Source organism: Ochotona curzoniae, unplaced genomic scaffold (genome assembly GCF_017591425.1).
Source record: "Ochotona curzoniae isolate NIBS_2020 unplaced genomic scaffold, NIBS_Ocur_1.0 contig_43, whole genome shotgun sequence".
Classification (NCBI taxonomy): domain Eukaryota; kingdom Metazoa; phylum Chordata; class Mammalia; order Lagomorpha; family Ochotonidae; genus Ochotona; species Ochotona curzoniae.
Genome location: NW_024466218.1, coordinates 2,010,478 through 2,036,061, shown reverse-complemented (window position 1 = coordinate 2,036,061; position 25,584 = coordinate 2,010,478). Strand labels below are relative to the sequence as shown.

At 48.6% G+C, this 25,584-nt stretch overlaps 1 protein-coding gene and 1 pseudogene across 1 annotated transcript in view; one reads left to right on the top strand and one right to left on the bottom strand.

Annotated features, from left to right (window-relative positions):
• Positions 1-5,919: 5,919 nt before the first annotated feature.
• The window catches only part of ANKRD29 (ankyrin repeat domain 29), a 52,360-nt gene continuing 32,695 nt past the window's right edge, over positions 5,920-25,584 (top strand). The window contains exons 1-2 of the mRNA XM_040984679.1: positions 5,920-5,994; positions 22,447-22,557. Coding sequence (XP_040840613.1) covers positions 5,974-5,994; positions 22,447-22,557 — 132 coding nt within the window. The 5' untranslated portion in view covers positions 5,920-5,973. The remainder of the gene's footprint in view (positions 5,995-22,446; positions 22,558-25,584) is intronic.
• Positions 21,313-21,750, bottom strand: LOC121159527 (annotated as a pseudogene).

Here is a 25,584-nt window from a genome sequence, read left to right as displayed (position 1 = left end):
AACAGGAGCTCTGAGCAACAAGCATGGGCAAGCAATGCACTAATTTGGAGCCTGGAGCAGAGTGAAGGTCTAGCCCTGGGCTCATTAGCAAATCACTGAATTCTCAGGGCCTCGGGGCTTTCATCTGTGCAACAGGCTAACAGCCCACCCAATGCCATTGCCAGCACCCAGAAAGCAGTCACTATTTGTTGTCTCCCATCCCTTTTTGTTCATCATTAAAGCAAGCTCTCCAATCTCATAGCACAAATGTTGCAGAGAATGTAAAAATTGTCTCCTCTATAGACAGCCAAGACAAGGACAAAGTTCTGAGTTTTTCTTGATTCAAAAGCCAGAATTTTTGGCTGTCTGGTATGTTTGTTTGCCACTCAAGAGAAAAAAAAAAGATGAAAAAACTGGGGTGGATATCCACTCCCAAGTCTAGCTTCCTGGGAAGCAATGTGTCATAGCTCAGCTAGTTGGGTCCCTGCCTACACATGTGGGAGACCAGGCTCCAGTTCCTGGCTCCCAGCTGAGGCTTGGTCTCCCTCTATACCTGCCAGTCTTGCAGAGTTAACGAGAAAATCAGAGCAGTCTCTCTCTCTCTCTCTTTCTCTCTCTCCCTATATTCTCTCTGCTTGTCAAATAAAAAATAATAAAAAACCTTTTTTTGATTTGTGCTTTCTATGAAAGTTCAGAATGTCCTAAGCACAAAACAATATACTTTCTCTATGAGGGATAAAGACTTTGTATTTCATCATGAATCCTAACTTTCAATTATATGTTGATTTATAAATTAAATAGTCATTGCATATTCAGCTGAGAAGAGGGAAGGTGACACCAACAGAGGCAAGTAAGAGAATAAAGGATTGGATTCCTATAGGGTGACAGGTAGGGTCACTCCTTCAGAATTTTTCACTTGTATTTTGAGGGATTTTTTTTTAATGATGCTTACATAGTTGACTATTGGTAAGACCATTGCTTCCAAATTTTTCACACTCTTCCTCTTGTAAATGAGGAATAGGAGGAAATTAGGGGAGAAGCTACACCCAGCCTTCCCACTACTCCAGTACCCAAGGATGGGAAACAACCATCCAATGCCACCCCAGAGTTCCCGATGTGGAGTCTGCTCCAAGTGTTCTACTCAAGTGATTTCCATAGTTCTAAAATGCTAGCAATCTTACCAATCCAAGGATGAGGAAATCCTTCCAAGGTCCATCTACTGACACAAGTCACCCAGAGTCTCCATCCACCCAGATATTTGCTGTCAATGCTTGGCTGGGGAGTTTTTCTACTCTCCTTCTTATGGTACCAGATGCCCTCTGCAGGCCCCAATGGACTGCCAAATCCCATATGTGCATCTGGGCATGCCATCCACTGCTATGTCTAAGCCACTGAGTAGGCCCCGTTCTAACACATGCACTCAACTCCACAGTTAGAAGACAAATCCTGCAATTCTCCCCATGGTTGGAGTTCTGAGTCCAGCAGTTCACTTGGGAGGATCCCCATGGAAATCTTGTCAGAGGAGATCCCAGACCTGACTGTTGTGTGGGGTTGCCAGTACGGGGTCTCACTCAGTCTGTTGCCCATGTCAGCCTACACACACACTGGTAGTTGTAATTGCTTGGTCAGTTTTGTCTCCAGCTCCATCAGTTAGGTAAACCAATGGATGCTGCGGCCCAACCCAACCCTGCCCACCACACACTTGGCACTCATGTACACCAGCACAACTGCAGTCTAGTTGGGTGACCCCCCAATAACTTCCACCAGGTCCACCCCCCAGCCCTAGTTCCTATGCTCACCAGAATATGCAGCAGACAGGCCCAGTCTGTCCTACATTCCATTCAGCTGTCATATGCATCAATCGGCAGTGAAACTTAGCTCAACCAAACAGACCCCCCTATCCAACCTACACTCATGCCAAAGGGTGCCACCACCTGTCTGACCAAGCCCACCTTTAGACCTAATTATAATGCTCATCACTGGGAGTTGCATCCCATCAGGGAGGTGCCCACAGTTTCCCTAGCAGGCCCATTCCCAGCCCCAGATCTTGCATTTGTCAAGGACTTGCTCCCATCCTAGCACTTGCCAGTGATGCTACGGCAAAGACTAACCAGCCTGCACCTACTCTGGCTCATGTATGCACCAGAGGCTACAGTCAGTTAGTCCAGCCTGGCTCACCCTCTAGCCCAGCTCACATGCAGGTCAATAGGTTTGTAGCCCTGCCTGGCCTGGTCCGCCCCTGGTTCCAGTACTCACACTCACCTTGGGAGCAGTGGCCCAGCAGAGCAGCCCAGCCTGTCCCCCTACTGGGCTTACACCCTTCCCTCTGGGTTTCACATGTGCTGGTAGGTACTGAGGCCCAGTCTGGCATGGGCCACCTCACCTCAGCACTTGCTGGCGGATACTGTAGCCTGGCCCAGTCTGGCCTGCCTCCAGTTCCGGCTCACCAAACCCACCCAACTCAAAACCACCACCAAACCCAGCCCAGCCAGCCCCCAGTCTTGGCCCTACTGTGGCCTGGCTTGTGTTGTGGCCTGACGCGGCATATCCTGCATCCCATCCTGTTTCTCAGCTCTGCCAGTGAGTGTTATGAACTGGACCACCCTGACCTGTCCCCACATCTGAGCCACACGTATGCTGGCAAGTACCCAGCCTCGGTCCTTATGCTCACCTGCAGGGACTGTGACCTGACAAAGGGGTTCACCAAGCTCCTCTATTAGATCTCCTCCCAGTGGCAGATTTTGCACACACTGGTGGATCCTTTGCCAAGACTGATTTAGTCCACCTCCTGTCCTAGCAGGAACAGTGGCCTTCCCCAACCAGCCAACACCTGTTTCGGTTCTTACTATTGGGTGTTACAGCTCAGTCAACCCTGGCCCATGGATATAGCTCTCACGTGGTTTAGTGGATGCCAAAAACTAGCCCAGTGCATCCTATACCCACTCTGGCTCTCATGAGCATCAATGAATGCTGGAGCCTAGCCCAGCTTGGCACACCCCAGGTCTAATCCACACCCATGAAGTATACTGCAGTCATGTCCAGGCTAGAATGCTTTTCCTGTTTTGGCACTCACACTCACTCATGGGAACCACAACCCAGCCAGGGCATCCCCTTAGCTCCCCAACCAGGCCTGTTCCCAGCCACAGATCTTGTATATGCCAGTGGTTACTCCGACCCAGCTCTGCATAGTCCATCCTCCATCTTGGCCTTTGCCATTGGATGCTACAGCCTGGCCTAATTCAGCCTGCCCCCAGTGCCAACTCTTGCTGGTGTATGCTGCAGCTCAGCCACATCCAGTCTGCTCCCATCCCTGGCTCAAGCAAACCAAAATGTGTGATAGCCTAGTCTGGCATGAACATGCAAGAGAGTTAAGGTTGGTCTGATCCCGCCCAATCCGCACTCTCCAGAACCAACCCACACACTTGCCTGGCCTAACCAACACCCAGACCAGAATCACATGCTCACCAGCAGGAGCTATGTTCCACCAGAGAGGTTTCCCAAGTTTCCCTACCAGACCCAGACCCAGAGCTCACATGTGGCAGCAGGCACTAGGTCCTTACCAGGTATAGTCTGTGCCCTCCTTCCCAGCATTTGTATGAGCTGGTGGGTGTTGTGGCTGGCCCACCCCCACGCCCTATTCTTGGTTGCGTCTATAGGTGCTGAAGCACTGGACCTGCCCAGCCTGTTCCAACTCCAGTACCCATGAGTGTCGAAGGGTTCCATGGCCATGCCTGACTCAGCCTGTCACCACCCCAGCTCTTAAGCAAGCCAATGGAAATTGAAGTTCCACAGGGGTAAGCCAACATATCCCCCAGAGAATCTTTCTCTGGACCTGGTTCTCTCATGTGCTCCTTAGCATCATGACTAACATTACCTGCCCCCATTCTGGCTATCACTGGGGGTACTAGATTTAGCCCTGCCAGGCAGGTCTCCAGCTCTAGCTTTAGTATGCAACAATGGATGGTGGTTAGCTGTGATCCATGCTAACTAGCCCAGCTGAGGTCTCCCAGGTGGACTAGTGTATCTGTCTGACCCATAAACTCCTGCAGCTCCCTACCTCCAAACTGCTTGGTCTCAGCCCACTTGTTTACTTGCAAGTACAGTGCCTTTGTCAGTGGGAGTCCCTTAGAAGTCATTCCTTGCCTGCAACACACTCCCTCAGGGATCTTCTCTCCCACACATCTCCTTCCCACCCTCCCTGATCAATCCACAGACCACACATGTGGGGAGATCCCCAAGCTCGCTCCACTTGCCTGAACATGAAGCCACGCCTCTGCCAAGCACCATCCCCCATCTCCCCAAAAGCCCACACCCCAGGTCCCACGAGCCCCAAGTCCACGCCCCGCCAGCAGCTAGCCTGCATGACAGTTGCTCGCCACAGAGCACAAACTCAGGGGCCCTTACTTTAGCATTTTTGTAGCAAAGATATTATTACTTCTTTATTTCATAACAACAGGTATATTAATTTTTTTAAGATGGATAATCCACAGGGCCATTATTGTGGAATAGTAGGTGACCTGATGTCTGCAGGGCCAGTACTCATAGAGGCACTGGTTGATGTCCCGGCTACTACTTGCTATTCAGCTCTCTGCTTATGGTCTGGGAAGGTGGCGGAGAATGGCCAACTGCTTGAGCCCCTGTACCCACAAGGGATACCTGGAAGATGCTCTCCTGGCTTTGGCCTGGCCCAGCCCCAGCCATGGCAGCCATCTGGAGAGTGAGCCAGCACATGGAAGGGTTCTCTCCCTCTTTCTTTGTAACACTCTCAAATAAATAAAATTGATTTAAAAAAAAAAAACAGATAACTCACTTGCTTCTAGTTCCCCAGACCATGCCTGGGCAGGCAGCGGCCTGTGAGGGGCTGTAAGGTCAAGAGGAAGTGACTGTTGTAGTCAAGAGGCGCGGGCTAAGGCTTATTTCTTTCATAGTTTGCCTTTCTCCTTCAAAGAGGAAAAGCTGTTTATTACTCACGCCAACAGAAGGAATGACTTCCCAGAATGGAAACAAACAAACAAAAAGCCAGAGTATTAGAAAAGGAAAGAAAGCGTAACATAAAACCAGAAAGAGAGAAATGGGAAACGCGAGAGCTACTTGAGAGAACGTGGGTCTGCGGCAGTGAGCCTCAGACCTGACTTACTGTGCCTGAGGAAGGCTGAGGCCCCGGGCTGGTTCAGGCGCTTGTCCGGAAAGTGTGTGTGAGGGGTGCGGAGTGTGAAGAACGCTGTGTGTGCTCACAGTGTGTGTGGATTTCGGAGAGTAGATGTGTGTGAGGATAGAGTGTGGAGTTTTCTGTGGAACTGTGTGTGTGTGTGTGTGTGGTGTGTGTGTGTGTGTGTGTGTGTGTGTGTGTGTGTGTGTGTGTGTGTCAAGGTTAGGCCTTGGGTGTGAACAGTGAATGTGTGAGAAATGTGGATTTGGGTAAAGCATGGATGAGGCTGTGTGTGCGTGAACATGAGGAAGACTCTGTGTACGTGGGCCTTGAGGGAAGGATGTGTGTGCCCTGTGTGTAATGTGGCCAGCAAACACTTCAGTGGGAAATACAACTACGTGAGTGCCAAGAGGGTTGTGCGAGAAGTGTGGATGAGGTATGCGTAATGTGACAGTGCAGACAGCGTTGAGACCCTGGACGTGTTTGTGTGTGTGGACACAGTAATAAGTGTGTCCTGTTAAAAGTTGTGTGAATGTGGACAGTTTGCGAGGCGGGGTGAAGGGCTGTGTGCGTGAGTGTGGACAGAGTGGAGACGGCCGGGTGTGCGGAGCGTGGCGTGCGTGCGCGCGCAGCCGGACGCGTGTCCTCGCGGCACCCGGTGCTCCGGCGCGCGCGCGAGCGGAGCGCGTGGCCGTGGCCGGGCGGGCGGATGGGACGCGCCCCGCTCTGGATGCGCGCGCGTCGCCGCCCCGGCTGCCGGTCTCTGCGGAAGGCGGAGGGAGAAGCGGAGCCCGGGAAGCGGGAGTGGGACCCGAGCACGTCGGCTCGGCTGGGAGGCCGCGGACATGTGCAGGATGTCCTTCAAGGTGAGCACCGTGGGCTCGACCAGCGACTGTCCCGGCCCTGGGCGGCGGGGCCAGCCCGGCATGGAGAGGTGGGACGCCGGCCTCCAGCCCCGGCTACGGACCGGTCAGACCAGGAAGCGGCAGGAGGCTGAGGCAGTCCGGTGGGGTTGTGGTTTGCCTGCATCCGCTTTGCTCGGCTCGCTGGAATGTGGGCACTTAGGGTTGCGGTTCCCGGGCGAAGGGGCGGCGGCCGCAGTGGCTGCTGTCACCAGGGTAACAGGTCCCGGCAGGGGCGGGAGGAAGCCCGAGGTCAATGCTTTGCTGCAGCCGCAGGACTCCGCTCCGCTGGCACTGCTGGGCGTCCCAGGTCCGCAGGGCGGAATCTGAGTGAGTAGTAGAATGGAGCTGCCGTCCCTTAGGAAGCTTGGGAACCCGAGTGTGTTGCAGTCGCTGCATTTAATCCCTGAGGCTGCAAATGAGGTTAACTGATTTCCATGATAAAGAGGTTATAGTTTAAAAAGAAAAAAATGCCAAGGGGCGGAACCCTTAAAAGGAATCCTGTGTGTGTGTGTGTTGTCTCAGCCCCCTCCAAGACCCATGAGATATCCCTGCCTGGCGTTTTGTTTGTTCTTGAGAAAACTAAAATTGGTGAAGTTCAATAACTCTCCCTGCAGTCTGGTAGCCAGTCAGTGAAGACAGTTAAGACAGCAACTCAGTGTATCAGGCTCCCAACCCACTGTCCTGTTACCCGAGCTGGCGTGCAAGCAGCGGAATGACGTGGGAGACCGCATGTTAATAAGCCCTGGCCGCAGAGTGCAGAAGGTGCAGAGCTGGAAGACCAATCCAGAGGATGTTGTGGTCATCCTGGTCCACAATGGTAGGGCAGAGAGAATGGAAGGCAATAGGCCAATGTGAATGACTTACACATTTTCAATCTGCAAGAATCAGCATTGGATATTATGCACTGAGTCAGGAAGGTAAGAGGGCTGAAGATAAAATACGGTTTGGGGTAAAGTTTGATAATGAATGGGGATCTAAAGAGGGGTGTTCATTCAACAGATGGGTAAACAAAGAGCCACCCTCCCCCATTGCCAGGAAGTGCAAGGAAGGACGGGTAGAGGTATTTGGGAATCAGCAGTACTCCGCCCTGTGCAGGAATGAATGTCACAGCCCAGTGTTGAGGACACAGTGTTGACAAGGAAGAGCAAAAACGCTGAGAGTGAGCAGAATGGGAGACACCCGTTGAGAAGCAGCAGCCAGACAAGGATGGAAGGTGGCAGACACATGGGCCTTCAGTCATGTGCACATGAGCCGGAGATCCCCAGGCTTGAAGGTGAAGGGGGCCGTGGTGGTACATCGCGCAGGGAAATCAAGCTGGGAATTGAAAGGGCCATCGCGTTGGCTGACAGATTGGCCACTGGGCACCTTGCCCAGACCAGTTCCTGTAAAGTGTTAGGGGCAGGAACCAGATGGCAGTCATTTAGGAGGAGAGTGGATAAAAACCTTGGTGTGCAGGAGCTTTGAAGAACAGCTGCAGGACAGTGGGATTTGCCAAGAGGAAGTGGCAACAACAGGATCCCATACTGCTGAAGGGCTGAAGACTGGCATATCAGCAATCAAAAGGCAAATATCCCAATTCTAAAAGGAATGGAGGCCTCTGAAGGGACATTTCTCCCTAGCAGATCTGCAAGTAGCCAGAAAGTACCTGAAAAGATGCTTAACATCTTTACCCGTCAGGGGAATGTCAATGAAAACCATAATAAGCTGGCATTTCCACTCACAAGGGTTACTGTAATCTGTAAGATAGACAGTAGCAAGTGTTGGCAGGAAATAGAGAAATTGTAGCCCACATATATTGTTGATAGGACTGCAAGATGATGCAGTCATTTTTTTAAAAATGTCAGGTCTTTCTTCAAAGGTTAAGTATGCAGTTGCCACGTGACCTAGCAATTCTACTTCTTGGTATATACCTAAGAGATATGAAAATATATGTTCACATGAAAACATGAATGCTGATATTCACAGCAGTAGTCTTCATAATGGCCAAAGCCTGGGAACAACCCAAAAGTTCCTCAACTAATTATAAGGAAAATACAATGTACATCATAAAAACCACAGAAGCCTGGTGCAATAGCCTATGGGCCAAAGTCCTCGCCTTGCATACATCGGGATCCCTAATGGACACTGGTTTTTGTCCTGGCGACCCCACTTCCCATCCAGCTCCCTGCTTGTGGCCTGGGAAAACAGTTGAATATGGGCCAAAGCCTTGGGACCCTGCACCCATGTGGAAACCTGGCTCTTGGCTTCGGATTGACTTAGCCCTGATCGTTGTGGCCACTGGGGGAGTGAACCAGCAGACAGGAAGATCTTTCTGTTTCTTCTTCTCTCCCTAAATCTGACTTTCCAATAAAAATAAATAAATCTTAAACATATGCACACAGATGGAGGGGCCTAAGCAACAGGTGCTTATTTCTCACAATTTAAAAGGCCAAAAAGCCCAAGAAAATAATGCCAGCAGATACAGCATCTGGCAGGAGCCCCTGACTTGCAGGCCTACTCCTTGTCACCTGCTGGAGGGAGAAATCTCTGGTTTCTCTCTATCTTGTTTCAAGAACATGAGTGCCGTCATGGGGTACTCACACATCGTTGGGCTAGTGCTCCAGTGTATGGATTTTTCGAGGGTACAAATGTTCAACCCATAGCATTCTTCCCCCTGTCAAATCTTTGTCCTTCTTGCATGCCAAAGGTATTCATTCCATCCCAACAGTCCCTGAAATCCTCACTTCAGCATCAACTCTGAAATCCAAACCCAGAGTCCCATCTCCATAGCAAGTAAACTGCATAGGGGCGAGGCTGGAGGTACAGTCCATCCTGCGGTGAATCACTGTGCTGGTGTGAGCCTGTGCATCAAGCAAGTCGAAAGCATCTGAAATACCAAGGTGGGAAAGGCACAGGACAGATTTCCCCTCCACGAGGTTGTGGAACCTAGGGGTAAAACAGTTGACTGCAGAGATTTCCAACTGCAAGAGAAAAACTGAAAGGAAGTAATAGGAATTGGATCCCAAGCAAGTCCAAACCCTGGCAAGGCAAATACCATTATTTTTTAAAGATTTATTTATTTTTATTTGAAAGGTAGAATTTACCAAGAGAGAAGGACAGAGAAAAAAGGTCTTCCAGCTACTGGTTCATTCCCTAAATGTCTGCAATGGCCAGAGCTAAGCTGATCCAAATCCAGCAGCCAGGAGCTTCTTCCAAGACTCCCCCATGGAGGGACCCAAGAATGTGGGCCATCCCCTGCTGCTCTCCCAGGCCACAGGCAAAGAGCTGGATGAGAAGTGGAGCAGCCAGGACATGAAATGGCATTCATATAGGATGCTGGAATCACAGGGTGAAAGATTAGCCTGATAAACTACCATGCCAGCCCTTTGGTTCATTTAAAAAATATATATTTTATGTATGTTAAAGGCAGAGAAACAGAGCAAGAGAAGAGGAAAAGGGAGAGATGGAGGAAAAGATAACGGATGATTTTTAGCTCTCTCCCCAAATGGCCACAATGAAGCCAGAAGTCTGGAACTCTGTCCAGGTCTCCTGTGTGGAAGGCATGGGCCCAAGTACTTGAGTCATCCTCTGCTGCCTTCCCTGGCGCATTAGCACGGAGCTGGGCTGGAAGTGGAGCGATCGGTGCTCTGATATGACATGCTGCTATACCAAGCAGGGGCTTAACCCTCTGCACAGCAGCACCAGCACCCCCTCTCTGATTCAGTGCTGTATTTTCTGGGCCATCTAGGACAGGGATTCCATCCTTAAGAGCTTCAGTGCATGGATTTGAGGCAGAGGTGGGAGGTCCACATTCAGTGTATAGCCTGCCATCTCCACACGATGGCATATCATTGAGCCATAGAAAGGAACGAAGCACTAATTGCTACAACATAGATGAGCCTTGAAATCATCAGGTTAAGTGCAGTAAGCCAGACACAAAAGGCTGCATAGTGTGTGATTCTGTTTGTATGAAATATCCCAAATAGGACAGTTCATAGAGGCAGAAAGTGGATGAGTGGTGGCCAGGGCATGGGGAAAGGAGATGGGATGTGATTGGGAATTGGTGTGGAGTTTCTGTTTTGGGGATGATGAAAACACTGTGAAGTGATCGTGGTGATGGTTACACGCACAAACATATCAAAATTCAGTAAATTGTATGCTTTAAAAGAATGGATTTTATGTAAACATTATATCTCAATGTTTTATAGTATTTTAGGAAATAGAAGATCAGATTGCAAGATAAGTGGTATACAGGAAATAATTTCATTTGATGGGAGAGTATGCAGAAAATTCAGTTTGGTTTTTGAGACTTCGTAAACTTGGTGCATTTTTTAAGATGATTTGATGTTTTAGCTGTTCAGATGTGTTTGTGGAAATAGTGACACACAAAAAGATGTAATTCTGTATGGTTTGAAATGGATCTTATGAGGCATGTAATACCAAGATTATTACTTTATAACGTTCACTTAAGCAAAATTGAATTTAGTTTTGAGCTTTAGTCTTGCATAGACTGACCTCTAAACCCTGCCCAGCTAAACAATACTGTCAAAAGTTCCCCAGCTCCAGGCACTGCCTAGATTGCCTTGTGTCTAGATGAGTGTTACACTGCTGGGAGAAAAACAGCCAATAGCTGTTGGGCAATCTGGGCCTGATTAATGCCAAGTTTGTGTTAACTAAATCAGTGTGCCAGCATGGCTCCCTGTTTTATTTTTTGTTTGTTTCTTTGTTTGTGTTTGTTGTTTAATATGTGGGGAAGGCTGGGAACACCAAACTGGGACATCCTAGGCTCCAGGCATAGGGGATGTACATTGCCCGATGAGAAAATTGTGGTGATGAGTTCAGGTGGGAGAGCCTGAGGGCATGGGTAGCAATGACTTTGGCAGCTTCCGTGGACGAAACCACTGCAGTGACCGGTAAGGGAGGGAGCTGAGACAGAGTGATTTAGAGGGGGGGAAAGTAAGCATTTCTGAGTTTGATAGTGGCACCAGCCTGTGTGAGAGACCTGGGCTGGGCTAAATAGCATCACTTACCACCCATGGATACACCCAAAAGCTGGGGTAAGGGGGCACACATGGTTGGGCTAGGCTATAGCATCTGCCCTCCAGTGTTGGAGCAGGAAATAGACCACATCAGACTGGGCCTTCGCACCCACCAGAACACAAGAAAACCAGATCTGGGGACAGATTCTGTAGGAGACTTACGGGCTTGCCTCTGTGAGACTACAACACCTGTCAGTTTGTGTGGAGATCTAGGGGTGGTGAAGGAGTAAGCCAGACTGAGCTGCAAAATTCACCTGACACTTATAGGAGCAGGATCCTGGGGGTTGGGCCAGGCTGGACCAGGCTGGGCCAGCCTGCATACATGCCAATGCATGCAAAGGCCAATATTGAAGGCAGACCATGCCAAGCAGAGCCGTGGCACCCACCAGCAAGTGTGAGATCCAGGTGTGGGAGCAAGCCTGGTAGGGGAACTTAGGGAATTCTCCTGCTAGGCCACACCTTCTGCTGAGACGCACAATAGCTGAGGCTTGGGGAGGGCTAAGCAAGGCATGGCTGCAGAAATCATAAAAATTTGTGTGAGCCAGGTCTGAGGGCAGGCTAAGCTGGACCAGGCCATAGCACCTACCTGCATGCATGAGAGCCAGGACAGGGTGTGAGCCACACCTAGCTAGGCTAGGCTATAACATCTGCCAGTGAAAGCTGAGACTGAGGATGGGCCATGCCAGGCTGGGTTGAAGCATCTACCAGCATGCACAAGATCTGGTGTTGGGAATGGGCCTGGTAGAGGAACTTTAGGGACTCTTCTGCTTGGCTTATAAGTGCAAGAACTGAGACTGGGGGTAGACCAAACTGGGCAAGCCTGCAGCACCTCTTGGTACTCACAAGAACCAGAATGGGTGTTGTACAGGACAGGCTGTGTTGCTGTACCTGCTAGCATATGTGTGAGTCAGGACTGGGGATTGAACCAGGCTGGACCAAAGTACTTACCAATTCACATGAGGGCCAAGGGTGAACCAGGCTGGGCTATGCTGCTACACCTGCTAGCAGAAGCTGATTTGGGAGCAGGTCAGGTTGAGTCGAACTGTAACACCTACTGGTGTGTGCTGAGTAGGGTGGGCCATCCCAGACTGGGCTGTACCACCACTGGCATGCACAAGACCTGGGGCTGGGAGCAGGCTTGGTAGGGAAACTTTAGGTAATCCCCTCTGGGACAATACTTCCACTGGTGAGCATGAGTGTATCTGCTGGCAAGTGTCAGGACTAGGTGTGAATCCTGTCAGGTTGGACTGCAATATCCCCTGGCAAGATTCAGGGCTGGAAGCAAGATCCGGGACTGGAAGTAGGCCTTATAGGGAAACTCTGGGCACTCCCCTTCTGGGCAGCAGTTCCCACTGGTGAGCATGAGAGCCAAGACTGGGGGCAGGCCAGGCTGGTCAAGGCAGTAGCACCGTTAGCATAGGTATGGGCCACATCTAGGGGCAGGTGAGGCTCAGCTAAGCTGCAGATATGTATGCTCAAGTGCCACATATGTATGCTCAAGAGCCACATATGATGCAGGACAGACTAGGCTCTAGCCACTGCAGAGGCTGGCATGTGCAAAACCCAAGGCTGGATATGGACCTAATAGGGATTTTTGGGGGTCATCCAGACTAGTCCATGACACCTACTGGTGTACATGAAGACCAGGCCTGTGGTAGGTTGGGCTGGGCTGGGTCATGGAACCCATCACATGAAAGATGAAACTGGGGGCAGGACTGATAAGGCAGCTGTATCCACCAGTATATACATTGGCTGGTGCGGGTGATAGACCAAACTTGACCCTGCACTGACCCAAATCATAGTCAAGTGAGACCACCCCAGGTGAGGTTTCTTGGGGGGACTCCCCAACAAGACCACTAGACTCAAACCAAAGCCACAGGGAAAATCACAAAATATGTGGTTTGACCTTAGTGTACATGTATCAAAACTGGGCCTGCTCACTCACTGATGCCTGCGCAGTGGACAGCAGGCCCAGATGCACATGACATGTCCCAGGGGGACATGACATGTCCCAGGCCAAGCTTTGCAACATGTTCCTGGATCTGTGGATGCACTAAGGTGGACTTGGTCAGCCAATAGACCTTGGAAAGATTTTCTCAACCTAGTGCAATGAAGCCAACAATCTCTCAGAAGTATCAAAACCACTCAAGCAACACCCTCGGAACACTGTTCCCCACATCAGGGTCTTTAAAGTCAAGTGACCACCCCCATCCCCAGGAGCTGATGTACTTTGACAGCATGGAGCAGCCCCCAGTGGACAAAAGAGGAAAAAAAATATTCGTCCTACCCACCTCTCTCCATACCTCTACTCTCCCCACCCTAATTGGAAGCCCATGTGGATGTGCATCCCTCTCAACTATGGAAAGAATATTAAAAGCAAAATTAAAATTTTTTGTAAAACTGTCAAAAATTACAAACACGGTCTCATAGCTGGTATATAGTATGCGGCATTAGATAAACAAGCAGTCTTTCAAAGCTTGTGATGCAAGCCAACAGGTAAAAATAAAAGCTGCATATTAAAGTAAGTTAGAGAGGTTCTAGAAAAACCTAGCTACCGTTATCCTGGGCAGAGGTTGTCTCCTTGTTATAGAATCTGACAAGTTTTCAAAGAGTTTACCTTCAATTAGGTCCTAAGCTGCTTATGTAATTGCAATGTAGAATATATAGCTGTTCTATACCAGTTTTTATGAATTTGAGATTTCAAAAAATACCACTGTCCTGCAAGCTTAAGGGTACATTGTAGAGCTGGACTTCAAGTTACTGTACAAGATTTTTTTTTTCGTGCTGCCATCCTTTGGGAATAAAATTTTGGTCACCAAAAAATACCTGTTTAGTGTTTAGATTTATAACAACATGTTTCACAGTGTTTTAGAAATGGCAGTAGTGACTGTTGGGAAGACTTGGGAGCAGAAGGGATTCTAAGCTAAATTAGTGAACTCCTCTGGAGTGTGGACACAGTGAGTCCAGTCAACCACCTCCCATCACAGCAGACACAACAGTATGCACCCACAGCCTGCACACAATAATGAGGCTGTTTGCTTGCTTGCTTGCTTGCTTTAAAGATTCATGTATTTATTTGCATTACACACAGAGAGAAAGAGAATACTTACAGATGGCCACAGTGGCTGACGCTGGGCCAGGCTAAAGCCAGATACTAGGAGTCTCGTCTGCATGTCCCATGTGGCCAGCAGGGACCTAAACACTTGGGCTACCCTCCATTGCTTTACCCAGGCTGTGATGAGCAGGGAGCTGCACCAGAAATGGAATGGCCAAGATATGAAGCAGCACCTGTTGGGATGCTGGTGTCACAGGTGGTAGTTTTATCCAGCACGCCACAACTCACTGGCCCCAGTATTGTAACATTTTTGAAGGGCTTTGTGTGATATTGCTCTTAGTACTAGTTAGCTGTAATTAACTCATTTTTCTTTTGTCCAAAATTTTTCTGTAACCATATAGATTAACTCCCACATAGCAAGAACATCAGATCTGCACATCACCTTCACCGTGTCATCAGTGTTTTCTGAATACTACATTGGGTATTATATTTCATAGCTACCTGATTGAAGATTTGGGAGTCAGGCACATGTCCATTTTTGCAGGCCGCTGAAAGACTCAGTAGCCTTCGGTTTTATGTCCCTAAAACCTTAGTGGAGAGAGGCCCAGCAACATTGGCCGAGTCTGTGGGAAAGTAAACAGTCTTGGGCCCAGCAGCGTGGCCTAGCTGCTAAAGTCCTCGCCTTGAACGCCCCGGGATCCCATATGGGCACTGATTCTAATCCCGGCAGCTCCACTTTCCATCCAGCTCCCTGCTTGTGGCCTGGGAAAGCAGTCGAGGACAGCCCAAGGCTTTGGGACCCTGCACCCCTGTGGGAGACCTGGAAGAAGTTCCTGGATCCTGGCTTCGGATCGGCATAGCATCAGCCGTTGTGCTCACTTGGAGAGTGAATCATCGGACGGAAGATCTTCCTCTCTGTCTCTCCTCCTCTCTGTATATCTGACTTTCCAATAAATAAATAAATCTTTAAAAAAAAAAAAAAAGAAAAGAAAGAAAGTACACAGTCTTGTAAGTCACATCTCAGGCCCTTCTTGAGGTTGCAGATTCACAGCACATTGGGCTGTTGGCATCCCAACCTGGAGGGGCCCTTGTGTCTCTGTGGCTTCCCCAGCATGCTCTTCCCCACTCACCACTTCTCAGCAGTATCGTTCTGCTAGTCAACTTCCCCTTCATGACTGACAACTCTGGATTTGTTCCAGTTGGGAAAACAAACACATGTTAGCTAGAATTCTTGTTTCTGAAAGTCAACAGAAAGTCCGCATTTCCCACCAAGTTTCAAAATCTGAGCCTTTCTCATGGATTACACAGTGGCATCATTTTTCCCAAGAGACTTTTGTGTTTCCTTTTTGTCACTCATGTGTTGCATTTTTTCATGGTGCTGTAATTTGTTGTTGATGATGTTGTTGTTGTTGTTGTGGCTGTTCTAACTCATACCAGTTGTTGACCTGGTTTCATGGCTTCTCAATTATGGAAATGTATAGTGATGGAGTACTGGGGTCTGTCATATACAGATGCAGGGGAATAATGGAACATGCATCCCTGCTTTCAGATGAAAGATAGATTCCCAATGAAACTGTTAGACATGTGTAGACAATGGGAAGCTGGACTGTCTGACATTGTCTATACCAACAATGTCGGGATACACTTAAATAAGAGTCTAGTAGAATTATTATTCCTTATGAAGGACTACACTACTGTAGTAAAATGGGAAAAATCTGAAGGGGCGTGGGAGTTTGGGGGGGAATCCCAGCCTATACGAAATTATACCACATAATTCAGAATTCACAATAAAAATATATTATTTTTAAAAACCTGAGCCTTTCTGGGAATTCAAACAAATGAAATTTTGGTTCATGGACTCTACTTCCTAGCAGCAATTTCACCTGCTCAGGACCTGTTCTTCAGGACTGCTGCCACTCTCTGAAGTGGAGGGTAAGGGGGTCAACCATTAAAGGAAGTAGCCATTGCTGAAAACACCTGCGTCCTTCCTGATCAGGCTTTACCCAGGGAGGTAGAGTATAGATCGAACCTGAGCAGAAGTAGCAGAAATCTGGAAGCTTCTATCATTGGTCTGAGAGTATGTAAATTATCTCATAATTCAATGATTAGTTGGATGAGCCATAGAAAGTAAATGAACATAACCATGTGTATGTTGTTTTAAAACTGAGATGCAGGGGCCAGGCAGCATGGCCTAGAGGCTAAAATCCTCACTTTGAAAGCACCAGGATCCCATATGGGCACTGATTCTAATCCCGGCAGCTCCACTTTCCATCCAGCTCCCTGCTTGTGACCTGGGAAAGCAGTCGAGGACAGCCCAAGGCCTTGGGACCCTGCACCCCTGTGGGATACCTGGAGGAGGTTCCTGGATCCTGGCTTCGGATCGGCATAGCATCAGCCATTGTGCTCACTTGAGGAGTGAATCATTGGATGGAAGATCTTTCTCACTGTCTCTCCTCCTCTCTGTATATCTGACTTTGTAATAAAAATAATAATAAAAAAACCCTGAGATGCAACTATACCATGTAATTCACCCAGCTGAAGTGTTCATGTCAGCTGTTTGTTATAAATTCACGGAATTGTACAGTCACCAGCAGAGTCCATTTAAGAACGTTTTAATCACTCCAAAAAGATGCTTCCCTCTTGCTAGCAGTCACTGTTACCTCAGACTTGCTGGCTTCCACCAGCTGCTCATCTGCTTTCTTTCTGTCCCTATGGATTTTCCTGTTCAAGATGTGTATGTTTTGCACAGACTCTGCACATTGTCTGAACTTCTGAGTTGGGAAATGCCCGTGTTAAAGGCACCAGCCTGGAAAGCAGAGTTGCCAGGGCAAATTACTTTTTCTCTCCAGTTTGCTATCACTGGCAGAAGCATGACAATAGTGAACATACAGGGCTGAGCTCAGTGTTTATTAAGCATTCTGAAGATTTTAATACAGAATATGAAGTTAGACAATAAATTAAGAAGATATCCAAGGACAACAACTAACTTTGGTGCAGTTGATGAAGCCACTGCTTGTGACAGCAGCATTCCATATCTGAGTGTCAGTTCATGTCCTGGCTGCTCCACTGCTGATCCCGTTCATGTCCGTGCACCTGGAAAAGCAGCAGAGCAAGGCCCCAAGTGTTGAGCCCCTGCAACCCCCATGAGATACCTGGATGAAGCTCCTGGCTCACTCCAGCCTTTACCAGCCCTAGCCATTGCAGCGATCTGGGTGGTGAGCCAGGGGATGGACAATCTGTCTCTGTTTCTCCCTCTGTTTCTATTTCTCTTTCAAGATAAGTAAATCAATATTTTTTAAAAATTAATTGTCTACATCTGTATTCCCTCCAGGCTTTTAATCAGAATTCTGTTCTGCACAGTGTGTCTTCTGTTCCTCTTCCTGCTCTTGATTGCTGTTGGTGTGCCAATGAGCAGTGCATTAGCCACAATGATACAGAATTCCAGCTGTCAAAGGGATTTGACAAAGGTGGAAGTTGACACTCAGTTTCTGTCACAGCATCTCATAGGCAACCTCTTGGACTCAGTACCAGACTTGGGTTTCAGTTCTGCCTCTGTTACCTGGATCAGCTAAGCTCCTATTCCAGTGACGTTGAGTCATTCACTTATGTGACTCAGTTGCCTTTGTTGTTAAAAGTGGGAGTAGCACCAACATGCAGGGTTGCTCCAGGATGTAAACAGGTTGAAGCAGTTGACATGCTTAGCGTACTGCCAGAGACAGAGCATGGTCTCAGCCTTGGGTTGTGTTGCTGTGACTCATGGCACAGCCAGCCTGGCTTACTAGCCTACTGTGGAGACCTGGACAAGCAGTAAGGCTGTCTAATACCTTTGTACCTTGCTGTTTGTGCCAAATGTACTCACACATGCATCATCTTTAAAGGCTACGGAATTGCCCCGTCCCACACCACATCATCTCGATTGTGAGCACGTTGTACACAAAGATTGGAGAGGTATGCAGGGAGTGTGGTTTCTCTGAATCCCAGACAGAAGGAAGGCCTGAGGGCTTTCCACCTTGGCAGGAGAGGAGCTCAGAGTGGGGGCAAGCAGGGGCACAGAGGGGCTGGACCACTTCCTTATTTCTCGCTGTCTGCAGACAGGGGGCAGGGCAGTGTCATGACTTAAAGATCAACCCAAGAGCTGTTTGGTGCTGAAACCTGACATGCCGTTTGTTCCTCACCTACCTTATCTGGAAAATGGCCCAGGGATAGAGACCTTGTCACTGCGTTATCATGAGGAATGAGCAAGCTAGTGTATGCCAAGGTCATACCATGCAGGCCAGTAAGTAGCTGGAGGTCCCTGGCCTGCAGTAAGTATGTGACCACAGTGTGACAGTAGCATTTGCCCATTTTGTTGCTAGACATTTCCACCAAGACGTCCCAAAGGCACCCAACACTCAGCATGCTCAAAGCCAAACTCACTTTTTAGCCAAAGCCTGTCCCAGATGAGGCATTTCTGATTTTAGCCAATAGAACTACAGTGACCAGGCACAGAACCAGGAAGCTAGGAGTGGATCCACTGCCCTCTTCCCACCTCTCTGGCACATGCAGTCACACAGCAGCACTATTGCGATTAACCCCTTACAAGGACTGCAGTCTGCCTCATCCTCTCATTCCCACGGTGGTGACCCCATTCAGCCCCTCTTAGTTCGTGCCCATCTAAGCAGCAGTCCCTAACCCTGGTACACATTGAGCTCTGTCCAGCTGCTCAATCCATTCACCTGCAGCTGCCCGCAGGGACCTTGCTGAAACACAGAACTGACAGCATCTCCCCATCTTAACATACACCCTTCGGCAGTGCAGTTGATACAGCAGATAAAAACACCTTTGGGATTCTGCATCCCAGATCCCATCAGTGTCGAGACCCTGTTGTTCTGCTTCCCATAGAACTTTCCACTGATGCAGTGCTCCAGTGCTTGCTTCCCTGCTACTCATCTGGGAGACCCAGATTTCTTAGCTTCCAGCTTCTGCCTGGTTCAGCGATAGCTGTTGCAGGTATTTCAGGAGGAAAGAGAACCAGAGAGCAAAAGAATTCTCTCCCTCTCATAAAATATGGGGGGAAGAAAATCCATGCACCCTTGACTTCCTCATGCCACTGAAAGTACACTCCAACCTGGCACCAGGGAGTGGAGAATGCAGCCCTGACTCCCTGCCCGCTGCCAGCAGCCCATACCGCCGCTACCTCCACACCCTTGGCTTCAGCCACATGGAGCAGGTGGTAGCTCCCAGGTCCCTGGGCAAGCCTCAGTGTCTTTGCCTGCACAACCCCCTCTACCTGGAAGACAACTCACCCTTGTTCACCTAAGCCCTTCCTCATCTTTAAAAACTCATTTCAAGAAATGTTTTCCTCGAGGTGTTCCCAGTCCTCCTCCTCTGGAAGAACTAGTTTCTGGTTTGTGCTCTTATCACAAGTGCCTGCCTTAAGAGTTCCTTCTCTGGCCGTGGAATGAGTGATGGTGTCCATTCACATGGCTTACTTTCCTAGAGGGTCTAGAGCCATTTGGGGCAGAGATCCAACTTGACTGGTCCCTCTAGCCTTGGTCCCTGGGCAATGCCTCACGTTAGTCACCAAGTAAATAGTCACCTGGACACTTGCTGCACAGAGCTGGGAGGGCTCTGCGCGTGTAGCAACCCTAAGTGCGTTTATGCCTATTGTCTCAATGAATCCTCCAACAACACATAGCAGAGGTTCTAATTAGCATCGCTGTTTGACCGTAGGCAACAGAAGTTACTTAGAGACCTGAGCTGGGAAGTGGTAGGGTCAGGACCTGAACTCAGCTCTCCCTGCCCCCAGATGCCTCCACCTGTCAGTACATCAGGCTCTTGAAAGAAAAATGAAATGACAGCTCTTCACAAAGCTTGTACATTTGTCTGTCTGTGCTGCAGTGGCAAAACACCAGAGACTGGGTTCATTCGGTGCTAGAGGCTGCCAGTCCGAACAGCACCACATAGCACTGTTGGTACAAGGATGTTATTTCAACTGGTGTTCATGTGCAGACCTGGATGGGAAAACAGCCAAGGCAGGATTGCTAAGCCATAAACAGGCTCAAAGAGCTTTCTGGCTCATTTTGGAGAAAAGAATCACCTCCAATTCCAGATGAACCATCTGCCTTCCCTGAAGGGGTAAATTTTTCCATTTCTAGCTGGATTGCAACCATAGTGTTCACACCCAGCACTTCCTGTATTTGTACTGAGATGGGTGTAACTTTTGAGTTGTTAGTTACTGAGCGAAGTGATGGTAAGGCAGCTTTTCCTCATGTTAATGTCACTCTACTATCACAGTGCTTCCATTCTAGAGGGCTTTGTTGAATAGTAGAAATTGCTGGTATTTTATGTATTTGATGCAGGACAGGAACCCACTCTCAAATAAGGGGCCATAAAATAAGAATTCTTGGAACACAGCACTGCCATACTTCTACAAACTTCTATGAGACAACTCCTATGAGACCTGGGGGCAGATGGTGTATGCTGTAGAGATGCCTGTGTAAAGGATGATATGCATCTCAGGCAGGCTTACGTGGGGATGGCATGAGATTTCATCATGCTGCTGAGACCGCACACTGTTGGAATCTTAGAAATTACTTCTTTCTAGAATTTTCTGTGTAGTGTTTTTGGATGGTAGCTGACTGCAAATAATTGAAATCAAGTGAAACTGCAGATCATGGAGAACTACTTTGTCAACCTACAGGTACTCGAAAGACAATAGGAAAAAGGCCTGTGGGTCAGCTCTGTGTTTGAAAGCCACCAAAGGCCTTGATGCAATGGCTCAATGGATAAATCCTCACCTTGCAAATGCCAGGATCCCATATAGGTTCCTGTCCAGTTCTTGGCTTATGGCTGAGAAAGCAGAAGAGGATGGCCCAAAGCCTTGGGACTCTGCACCTTTGTGGGAGACCCGAAAGAAACTCCTAGCTTCATACCGGCTCAGCTCTAGCCATTACAGCCATTTGGAAAGTAATCCAGTGGTTGGAAGATGAGTCTGTTTCTCTTTTTCTCCATAAATCTGATCTTCCTTACCAATAAAAATAAATAAATCTTTTTTAAAAAAAGAAGCCAGCAAATCATGTGCTTTCATTAAACAAAGTCAATGTTATTAACTTCCTGAGATTAACACAATCCCTTATTGATACTAATAGGCTGGATTTAATTTTGCCTGTTCATCCTGTTTTTTGTGAATATGAAAATTTGCTACTATACTTCTGATATCAATATTTATGATCTTGGTCTCTGTTTCTTGCCTTTGTACAAGTCCAAGAGAGAAGCCTTTGCTGCTTTGACTGACCGCCTCCAAGCAGACTCCAGGAATGTCACTCATGGTGGCATGCCCTTTTCAACCAAATCCAGCCATCAGAAATTCGTCATTTTCATCAATGAAGTTCAGGCAGCTTCTGTTGGGCATGAAGGCCAGAATCTTCTTGCTGTTTTTGATCTGCTGCACCTGGACACACTTCCTGATGGCTGGGCTGGGTTGCTTGGCTTCACTCCCACTTTCTCTAGCACGATCCCCTTGGCGTGGGAGGCGCCCCCAAATGTGTTGGCCTTGAGGGCTGTGCCCAGGTACATCTTCTTGTACTGCTTATCGTGCCACTTCTGGACCTGCTGATGGCTTCACAGCTTCCTGGCTGTGCGGAGGCCACGGCACTTGTCCATCTTGCCAACACAAGGACCTGATTGAGAGAGAGATGATTTTGATTTTTCAATAATCACTGGACTGTAGGCAATTAAAGCATTTACAGTTCTGTAGAATACCATGTTAGGCAATGACTGTACATCATTTAGTTCTTGCTTACACTTCCAGGTAGTCCTGTGCCAAGCCAAAGGAAACCAAGACTGCCAAGGATCAGGTCACCTTCCCAAAGCAACCAGATCCAGAGGTATCTGGTCCCCAAGCCAAACCCCCTCCCTATTATGGGCTGTCTTCTGCAAACCCAACCCAATTTGCTACAGAGAAAAGAAAAGGTGTTGGTCAGTGGCTAAATCCTCACCTTGCAAGCACCAGGATCCGCTATGGAGACTGTCACTGTGGTTACAGCTTTAACTTCACAGCTGTAAAAGGACTCAGCACTGGGATGGAGGGTCCATACGAGGTTGTAGAATGATGTGGCCTGAGGCAGGAAAGTGAAGACATTGATGGGAAAAAGGAGAGTCAAAAGCGTTGTATTGTCGTAACACCACTCTGCCTAACAACCTATGGCGCCAATGCTGGGTGGCAGAGTTCTCATCCCCAAGCACCTGACAGTCCCCTCTGCTCAGAGGAGCAGCAGGGGACCACATCTGGAAAGCCTCCCCTTGGTGTGGAAGCGGTGTCGCTGAGTCTAAGCTCCTGTCCCGTTTGGCTCTTTGCAGAAGGAAACTCCGCTGGCCAACGCCGCCTTCTGGGCAGCACGGAGAGGAAACCTGGCTCTGCTGAAACTGCTGCTGAACAGCGGCCGGGTGGATGTGGACTGCAGAGACAGTGTAAGCACATGGATGTGATAAATGCATGCCCTTGGCACTTTGTCCCCACCCCACACCCCCTGGAGTGGCGACAGGGCCCTTGCTGTCATTTCCTTTGCCAGGCTCAATTGCTCACTTGTCAATCCAGGGTTTTGTGGTGGGGAAGGAAACAGTTTCACACAAGAGACAGAGGGTTGCCACTGTCAGGGCATGGTCACGTCCCTAGGTGTCAGAAGTGGCAGGTGCCAAGGACAGGAGCCTGTCCAGTAGACGAATTCAAACCTCCCCCTCCATGGAAAGATGAAGATGATCTAGAACACACGTGGGCTGCTGTGGATGTAGGCGGTCTGTTTTTTCTACAAAGAATGAGAAAACTGAGGAAGCTTCCTCCCAGTTTCTTGTTCTTTTCATGGCCTTTTGCAGACACAGATACTAATTGGCAATTAGAAGGAGGACTAAAAATAGATGTTGCTGCTGCTGGCAGGCTCCAGAACCCCGGCTCCTCTCCAGCTGGAGCCCATGGTTTCTTTGTGCCCAGCAGGACTTCAGCACCACCCTGGAGCGAAGGAGGTCCTTGGATGAGGAAAAAAAGCAGAGTAGCGGTTTGCTGCAGGTGACCCAGTAGGGCATCGAAACAGGATCACTTCCAGTCACACTGCCAGATCCACTCTGCCTCCCTCCCCATCTGCTTCCACACCCCAAAGTCTGAACAACATGAAATGGCCCTGTGGCCTTGCTTCCCTCTGACCTCCAGCCCTCCAGGGTGCAGCCATTAGGAGCATAGGCTGCAATCAGATGGTGGGGAGAGAGGGGCCAATGTTGCCATCCTGGTCTTCCGGTAGTGGAATCTGCTTCCTAGGAGCCACTGCCTTCCCCTGAACCTTCAGGCCTGCCTGTGCATCGCAGAGCCCTGTCATTCCTGGATCCCAGCACTACACTGTTCTTTGCAGTTCCCTAATCTCTGGGCCACAGTGGTATCAGTAATCTCTTTATGGAACTTTGTTCCAGTGTCCAGGGTGTATATGCACCAGCTTCTCCCTGACAGAACCCAGACTGACAAGGGGCTGGGGCATCTGTGAGCTGACCTTTCTGGTGAGCCACTTCACAAGGCCAGATTGCATTGCAGTCTCCCCCACTGACCACTCTGATGACTACTTGTTCTTGAAGTCACCCCTTTTTCAGACACTGCTGACTTCCTGCTGGCTTGTAGCTTCCCAGGGCCACACACCACACACACGCAAGCAGCTTTGCTTTTTCCTTTAAAGATTTATTTGAAAGATATAGAGAGTTTCCTTCCATCCCTTGGTTCATTCCCTAAACGGTCACAATGGCCAGGGCTGAGCCAAACAAAAGCCAGGATCTCCATCTGAGTCTCTCCTGTGGGTAACAGGGGCCCAGGGACTTCTGCTGCCTTCCCACGTGCATCAGCATGGAGCTGCATGGAAAGTGGAGCAGTGGGGACTTGACCCAGCATTCGGATATCAAGTGCTGGTCACAAGGGGCTTAACCCACAATACTACACTACAATATCAATCCCTCTTGGCCTTTTCGGACCTGTTCCACATCAGAGGTCATCTGTGCCACACTCTGTCCCTTCAGAACATGCTGTGTGTATCTGCTGAGCCACCAGTAACTATCTGACAAAAAAGTTTTGTTTCCCTGAGTGAACACTAGTAGGCTTTTAGGTTACCCCTGCTCACTTAAAATGAAGTCATTTCATCAGGAGCATTCTGAAGAGATGGTGCCATAAGCTGAAGGGACAATTCCAGACAATGACCACTTCAGACATCTTGTGCGTTTTGAAAGCGCCCCTGAGTTTAGTGGGTCAGACTGCCCGGAAGTGTTAGGGAGCAGTGCAGCCAGCCTTTCCTCCCCCAGGTACACAACTAGCTGAGCCCTCGTCTCCTCCTTGTGCAACTGAGAACAGAAGCCAGTTCCAGGATGACTTCCAAATGCTGGTGACCAACCTCCAGGCCTGCACTGGTGTCTCTCCCTTAGGAGGCCAAGCCCCAGGATCCCCCTCAGAAGCTATGGGAGACCTCAAGATGCAAGGAGAGAACACCTGGGCTGTAACATGGATTGTTCCTAACCTCAAGGAGGAACATCATCAAAGCCTGCCAACATGCAGCTCTGCAAGGGACAGTTCTTCTCTGGACCACCCACTATACACCAAAGCTTGGGTTTGCCCACACTCCATCTTCACTTCCTGTCTTTACATAATGTTTACATTTTTTACTTTGCTTATCTTTTTGACGCAAGGATGTACACTGACAAGGGTCATTTAGCCTGTTTAGATGTATTAACAAAAGTCTTTTTGTTGCTGTTTTGTACTATGTAAATAAGTATGTCCAATTCAAAATCAGTTTTTTGAAAAAGATGCATTTTAATGTCATTCCATGAAATAACTTTGATCTTTAGAAAACTAAAATCAGCCATTCTAACAGCTTTTAAGCACGGTGGAAACATTTTCATGTGGCTAAATGTTACATTTCTCTAAGCTGGTTCTCCTGGCTTTCAATCCCTCATTTTCTCAGTTGGCCATGATATAGAATTGAAATACAGTCTGCAATGAAGTATTTTTCTTTCATTCATCTTTCTTAAAACAGATGAGTTTAAGATTCTCGAAGCTAAGTACTTTGTAGTTTCTCTGGCTCACAATTGGCTTTTGAGACCAGGGTAACCACTGAATGAACATGGCACTCTTCCGTATTAAAGGATGTCATCATAGTTTGTCCAGTGACTTTGGTTTTTGCCCAGCCGGGTTGCTACAAACAAAATACCCTAGACTGGGAAGTTTATAAACCACAGAAGTGTAGAAGTGTATTGCTCAGAGTTCTGAAGGCTGGAAAACCCAAGACCAAGGTGCCAGTACATTCTGCACTCCAGTGAAGGGAATGCAGAGAACTTCAGCCAAATAATGGGTGGCACAGCTTGTGTAAAGGGCTTACATCCAAATATGAAGTATGCTCACATACAAGTTTCATGGAGCACTGCTGTAAAATGTTCGCTTTTCTTGACTCTATCTGTATTTTTGTGTCAAGTGAACAA